Source organism: Dermacentor silvarum, chromosome 4 (assembly GCF_013339745.2).
Source record: "Dermacentor silvarum isolate Dsil-2018 chromosome 4, BIME_Dsil_1.4, whole genome shotgun sequence".
In the NCBI taxonomy this organism is placed as follows: Eukaryota; Metazoa; Arthropoda; class Arachnida; order Ixodida; family Ixodidae; genus Dermacentor; species Dermacentor silvarum.
The window spans coordinates 81,897,095-81,904,731 of record NC_051157.2 but is presented as its reverse complement, the minus strand read 5'-3'; the positions used below and the strand labels follow the sequence as shown (position 1 = coordinate 81,904,731).

The 7,637-nt window shown below is 48.1% G+C and overlaps 1 protein-coding gene across 1 annotated transcript; it reads right to left on the bottom strand.

Annotated features, from left to right (window-relative positions):
• Positions 1-682: 682 nt before the first annotated feature.
• Positions 683-3,083, bottom strand: LOC119448724 (uncharacterized). Its single transcript, XM_049666475.1, has 2 exons — positions 2,672-3,083; positions 683-1,627 (listed from the first exon to the last, which is right to left on the bottom strand). The coding sequence occupies exons 1-2, from the start codon at positions 3,080-3,082 to the stop codon at positions 683-685; spliced, it is 1,356 nt and encodes a 451-aa protein (XP_049522432.1). The 5' UTR covers position 3,083.
• Positions 3,084-7,637: the final 4,554 nt, after the last annotated feature.

Genomic DNA, 7,637 nt, shown 5'->3' with positions numbered 1-7,637 from the left:
ACACGACAACCTGGCTTCCCGAGTTGTGCTATCTTGCTGCGCACCCCACCAATATGGTATCAGTCCAGGAGTTCGCGAATAAATTAGAATGCCTCGCTGAGTTCATTAACGCATTGAATCACATGAGCCAGACACGTGACGTGCAACGCCACCCGTTACCGCTGAGATGAAATAATGCATGACCAGTAAAACGTATGAGAGAAAATGGAAACGAGCAGCAAACACATGTCTAGCATTCAATCAGCTGGCGGGAGTAGCAAAGCAAATGTGAAGGTCTACGAATGGCGATTGTTGCAAACTAACATGTTCAAATCGGGAAATACTTGCACGTAAGAAACTCGACGATCAGTGCTGCTTACTGCATGTTTTTTAATCAAAATGAGAGCCACAACAGGAAATAACTTAGTAACAGCAAAAAAAAAAAAAACAACGTTCTAGTAATAGGGGACAAATACAGATGTATATACATAAATCGCAAAGCTAGCGTAATATAAAGAAGTGAGCTGGGTAAAGAATTTTCTGGTGCCAGACCAGTGATAAAAAATATTATGTTAATGCATAAATTAGCTCTTTGCGACGGGGCAGATGAGACCCACCCATGAAGAAAAATATATATCTAGCGAAACCTATTATCGTGGAAGGGTTGCAGTGCTCGGCAACTGACGCCAATAGGCTGTCAAGATTAGGGCCTGAAACCAACGATGTCCAGCTGCACGGATATGAAGAGGCTGATCCCAATAAACAGGAACACGAATATCACCGTGCGCTTGGTTACGGGCAGGGCGCAGAGCTTCGCTTGCATCCTCAGCGACGTCGTGAAAAGGAGGAACGTGTCTAGCTCGGACTGCGGGGCGTCGCGGTAAACGAAGGGGCGCGCCGTCAGTTCGAGGCCCAGCTCGCGCACGTGGCGACACGTCGAGCTGAGCCGGCTCGCCTGCACCAGAGGAATGAGCACGAGCGACAGCCAGACGAGCACGTTGAGCCAGTCGGCTAGGAAACGAGACCAATGCGTCCATGGCGTACCTAGCAGGGCGCAGAAGCACACCACCGTCCTCGAGGTCACCCAGATCGTCTGCACCGTTACCGCCAGGGCCTGCTTCTGGTTGAGGTACCGGACGCTCTTACGCGCCTCTTCGACGCCGCGGAAGAACTCGAGGAAGGTCATCCTCCTCTCTCGCACGGCTTGCGACATGTTCTGCAGGTAGACGAGTAGCAGCTGGCAATGGATGGCGTAGCTCGTAGCGATGGTCATGCTCACGATGTCGTGAAAGAGCTGCATCGTGACGAGTGCTCCGAACAGGAAGTAGTGCACTTCCTCGTCGTCCTCCGCGACGTACATCCACTTGAGTCTGAGCGTGCCACCGGCGTAGACGTTGAGCACCTGCGAGGCCAACGAGGCGACGCTCCAGAGGACGCCGGCGGCGCAGACGGCGTGCAGCCGACGCTTGATGCGCTTCTTGGAGACGTTCCAGACATCGGTAGGGGTAAGCTGCAGGAAGACCTTCTCGACGAGCGACTGGAACTGCTCGTTCTCGTGCGAACGCGTGTGCATCAACGCGACGACGTACGCTACGACCTGCATCACAGCGGGCAGGAGGTACACGGCGAACCAGCTGCTGCCACACGTCTGCAAGACAGAAACGGGTGTTGGCATGGTGAAGCAGTTATTCCAAACACGAAATCATCGCGGACTCAGCGGTGTTCACCCTTTTAGAGGTGTTGAATCCTATACTCCGCCAGCATGTACCGAGTGGTCATTACCTAACTACGATTTAGATCTACTATTCGCATCGCCGATCTTTTGTATATATATTCTACGAGGCAGTGCGCGCACGATATGCTGGTATACGCGTGTATTTAAGTTACCACAACGCGCTTTTCTTGGCTTGTGCCGCAGGGGTAGCCATTCGAATCTAACAGAGTATAGGCAGGCGTAAATCATCTCTCGCAGCAGTGCAGCTACTAAACCTTGGTGCTAACGTCTGCCATTGGTTGGCCTTTTCAGCTATTTGGACAGGTTCATTTTCATTCATGAACGTCTGCGTTTTCGGCAGACGTTGATTTCCTGCTATCTCATCTTTCTCTGACAGACACATATATCACTGTTAATCGTACCGGCAGTAGGAACGAACTCTATCGCCGGATGCTTTTAGTCGCGACATATAATACCTGTCAGGCCATGTTGAACGCATTAAACTTAAACACAAAAGAGTGGTTCAGAGGAACATGGAGGCTTGAAATTAGTAACAATGGTGGAACAAGGAATCTTGCTGAAACCGGCGTTTCGGCATGGGCACTTGTACTCGTCAGGCTCTGGCAAAGATAAGACCCCTTGTCGAAACGTTAAATTAGGCAGCATCCCTTGTTCGACCGCTGTTAATCTGTTAATCGCATCTAACTTAAGACGTCTAATAACGAACGAACTGCACGGCTTCTGACCACAGCGCATAAAATGCGCACGAGACGGCTACAAGCGGCTGCTGAGCCAACTGCTTTTTCCTTTGTGACCTCGTCTTTTATGTACTGTAGCCGTATGCCATGTCTAACAGACTATTTTGTTTCCTTTTACTGAGGAACAGGAACCCGCCATAATCACCATATCTTTTCCGTGGACCAATCCGTCGTGCCTGACGACTGCGGACGTGTCGAACGCTTGCGACCTGTAGCTTACGATGCCGTCCCTGCGGAAGCAGGACATGTATTGAAGCACGTGCCCTAGTACGAGGAGGATGAAGAGGACGAGGTTGTGCATGACGTTGAGCGTCTGCAGCGCGGGCTGGCAGCGCACGTGCTCACTGGTATCCACAAGGGGCCGCCAGCCGACCATGGCGAGGAGTCGGAAGTAGTGGCTGAGCACGTTCTCCCGGCAGAACCTGAGCACCACCGACGTGGACACCTCCATGGGCGCGTGCACGTCCAGGAAGACGCTCGAACGCATGCCCGCGTAGTCCGTCCTGCAGCCCACAGTCGGTGGTGGCGGCGGGGACGCGCGACTGGCGTCCGAGGAGTGTTGCCTCTCGTTCTTTAGCTCCTGTCCGTCTGTCGTGGGCGTGTCCTCGGCAGGCGTCACGACAATCTCCATCGGTTCTACCGCGTCAAGACAAAAGCACGAATGAAATAATAAGGTGCTTGAATTCGGGAAAAGACACCTAAATTTGAGGCGAGAGATGGATTATGAAATGGGGAAGAGGAGCGACACTGTCGGGGGGGGGGGGGGGGGGGCTATTTTGCTCATGATGACAAATGTACACGACGCAGCCTAAATGGCGATTGGGAGATGGATTATCCATGGATGGGAGAGGATGAGAGATGACGCTATCGACTTTTATTGGCACGTATCTTCTTAGATGTGACAAAACATTGCAAAACCTCTCTTCTGGAGGAAACGGTACCAGCGTAGTGTGGCTGTGGACATGCAAATTGTATCGCTACCTTATAGCCTTAGTGCTAATGTTCTGCGTTTGCGAAGTCTACTCTAGCGAGAAAAATAATATCGGAGGCTGCTTTTCGGAGTTTGTTTCAAATGCTAAAGGTATAGTTTTATAGGATATTTCTTCTGTACAGTTTTTCCGCCAATAACTATCACTACAATTGTGGATGGACTTCAGAAAATAAATCTTCGTTCGATACCACATATTGATAGGCGAAATAGAGACAGCGGCAGCTTTACCGTCCAGCGTGCATATCCTAAGCGACAATAATTTTGTGATCAGACACGGTGATGGAGATGGCGCAGGCCGCCCGTATGAAGTTCAGGTAAATGAGAAAGGCTGCGAAATGTAGATGAATTTCAGATGAAAAAGCAGTGCAGCGAGACTATTTACATGAGTTGACTTCAGACACCGGAGTTTTTTGGATAAACTCGAGTCCGCTAAATTGCTGTGCCGGACGAATCAAACACACAGCATTCTTGGCTATACAGGGTCTCCCAACTATCATGCACCAAGGTTTAAAAAAAAAAAAAAACGAAAAAAACGAAAAAAAGAGGAATTGCGTTACTCGAAGAAAAATTAGTGCACATTGTTTCCAGTACAGTGAAGTAGCCGCCAGTAATTTTTTTGTTACTGAGATTTCATTAGGTAATTGTAATTAATTATCTAACTTGAGAAGTACTGTCCTAATTATCAAAGTGTCAAGGAGCAAATTGTAGAGCAACATGAAAAACTCCCGATACAGCTTTCTGCTGCTTAATACATGGTACATAAAAGTGTTTTTCCGAGCGTGAAAGAAGCCCGTGATTACACGCAAAGTGCTTCGAGTGGTCAGTCGCGCGGCCATTTTACGTGTATTCGCGGGCTCCTTTTACGCCCAAAAAAAAAAAACACTTTTATGTAGCACGTAGTGAGCAACAGAAAGCTGTGTCGGAAGTTTTTCATGTTGCTCTACAATTTTCTGCATGACACTTTGATAATTAGGACAGTACTTCTCGAGTTAGATAATTATTTACAATTACCTAATTAAAGCTCAGTAACGAAAAAAATTACTGGCGGGTACTCCACTGTACTGGAAACAATATGCACTAGGTTTTCTTCGAGTAACGCAATTGCTCTTTTTTAAAACCTCGGTTCATGATAGTTGGGACATCCTCTATAATGCAGCGAGCGTGGCTGTGTGCCTTTGAAGTGGTGGGCGAGTAGCTCGCTCCGAACTCTCTCTGTGTCTATTTATAACAAAGCTGGTCGCTGGGCGAGTTGGTGCTTAGATAGCATGGTGTAGCCGGCGCGAAGGAAAGCGGACAGGGACAATAACAATAACTGAAGCGAACTAATGGCGTTTGTCCATGCCTGTTATCGTTGTTGTCCTTGTGTATACTTCTCACGCCGGCTATACTACGGTGTCTGTTACACATGCTTACAGAGATTACTCAATTATCCTGATGTTAGGGAACCTGAGAGATCGTATGTAGACGTGGTCCGTCTTCTACTGCTTTCTTGCCTCTTCCTTCTATCTTTCGATCCACCAGCCCCATTCCTCCTTTGAGGGTAGCCGACCAGGCGTCCGTCTGGTTAACTCCACTGCCTTTTTTTTTTCTTGCTCAATTGCCTAAGAAATCTTAAATCGTGGATCGGGAAGTCCAGAATGCGCATAATATTTGTGTCCCGCAGTAGCATAATTGCAAGACAGTTGCTTGAGGCGCGGACTCTAGGCGTCGATGCTGCAGATGGCCTTTCCGCCTTTCTCTTTTTACTGCTGAACGCAGAGAAGTGGAGTAGCTGTGCAGGACTGTCATTCTACCTAGCGGTATAATACACAGGCGATTGGCAACGTTTTTTAATATCACCTTATTTTATCATTATTTGATCATTGGACAACTTATTGTTAATTGAGTAGCCGGCGACACAATATTTGCAAACATTTCCAATCTCATCTAAATAAATGAATCACGCAGGCGATCCGCAACAGCTTTTGAAACTTTGTACACCTAGCCACAGCATCTCCCTTTGTTCGCCTTCGATGTCCATCGAATCTACTTGCCTCCGAATGCAGTTTTATTCGTCTTTGACAACCCTTCTATATCGCTTCCCGTGTGCTTGAAGTTGGCCTTTACAATTCCGAGAACCGTCCGACTCGACATTGCCTGACCCGTGCTCCCTTCGACGGTCATTTCTTCAGCACACCTCTTTAAACCACACCACTGCCTCAATATACTGCGAACTGTCACTCTGATTAGTGTTCAGCCTGCGGCATCTCTATGGGAGGATACCTTAATCTCACGCAGGTTGCGGGACTCCTGTACTGGCGCATTCAGTCCAAAGACTGAGAGGGCCTATAACCTATGCAATCGAGCTGTATTGCTAATTTTCATCTATCTCGCTGTCATGGGAACGTTCTCGCTTAAGTGCATACTACATGCTTCTAGTCCACTATCGCTTGTAGAGCAAACGATATAACCGCAGTGGACCTCTTCCAATGAAATACCTTATTGGGAAGTAGCTCCTCTTTCAAGGTAAATCTAGGATCGTGCAGACACATGTGAAATATTGTTTTTGGCAGCTTGTAGTGCAGGCTGTCGTCTGTTAAAAAGAGAGAGATAGAAAAAAAAAAAGATCGGGCTGTCTGAGTAAAGTGGACGCTGTGTCCACAAGGCGCGCAGTATATGACAGTAGACAAACATATTCGTGCGTGGTACTCCATCGAGCTGTGAGAGGGCGTGATGTACAGCTCGGATCCACTAGACCCAGCATCATCTGGTGTGGCGGGCGCGGGAGGCAGTGAATGATAGCCACTGGAGTACAGGACCGAGGGTCCCTCCCAGGCGCAAGTAGGAAGACTAGCCGGCTTGCGTCTCTTCTCCTAATTTTCTATAAACCCATATAATGATAAGACCCATATTTTGCTACTGAGGTGAGATGAACGGAAGCGAAAGCGAAAATTGAATATTCTGTGAAGGGGACGAATGAGGCAGAAATTGCGACGGTTTTTACGTGAAGAAGGCAGGCTATAGGCGCCGCGTGTTATACCACGACGTTATTTCATTTTCATCCTGATATTGAAACACTTTTGGAGACCTCTATCAAACGTTTATGCGGTAAAATTCATTTCGCCTTCTTCCCAGTTTTACGTAAACGCGTGAGAAGTTTGAAGGTACTGGTAGGTACTGGTGGCTTTAAATGCACGATGTTTTTAAATGCCTTTAAAACGCAATGGCCGTTCCTGCGGCACTTCGGTACATCCTCTCGAAAATTGCATTTGATTCCGAGATGCAAAATATCACATGAAACAGAAGGCCATGACAATTGCGCTTGGTTTCCGTCGTTTTTCATGGTTAGCGCATTGTGCCTTGCAATGATGGAACAGTTTAATTCGTGAACATGTGCTAAGTCCCCCAGTTACCCATGAAAGACAGCGAAGTGGCGCTTAAGTGGGTGGCAATCGATAAGACGCGTCGCCAATTAGACAATACGGTAAACCACGCTTCATTCATATCATCGCTCCTCTGCGTGGTGCAGCGTATTTGCTGTGGTAAAAGAAAGAAAGAGAAACAACCGTGGCCTCAGTAGACACACGCATGCCCACACACGCACACACACATGAAGGCAAGCAGCACGGCAACGACTCATTTGTCAGATAATTGGAAACATGCACTCTTCGCAATTTGCAACAAGCCAGCACCTTACGAAAAAAAATAGTGCTTAAACATGCTCGCTCAATTACGGTGTTTCCCCGACCTCGTAGGCGCTGCCATTTCCGTGTTTGCACGAAACTGATACGGTCTTATCTGTTCGCGTTCCTTTTTTGGGGCTGCAGGTCCTTGGGCATGCAGTTGGCGCAGCAGATATACACAATGCCAATATGAGCGAGGCTCTTGCTTGTGAATTATCTTTCTCCAGCCGTATCAACGGAAGTCTTGGGCGCGTGTGAGTTGCCCTCGCTGCCATGGCGGATATCAAAGCAAGTTTCGTTACGCCTCCCCGGCCGTTTATTGAACGACAATTCCGGCCATTCGTGTGTTTGGAAACACGCCTCCACTCGAAACAGCTCCTCACATCTACACAGTAAGCAATGGAGGAAGGAAACGAACATGGAAGCCGACTTTCTTTGCTCCAAGAAGTGAGCATTACTGCCGAGTTGTGGGCACTTCCCTCGAGTAACGTGCCTCGATATCTCTCTTGTCCGCACTGAGGGTGACATTGAGG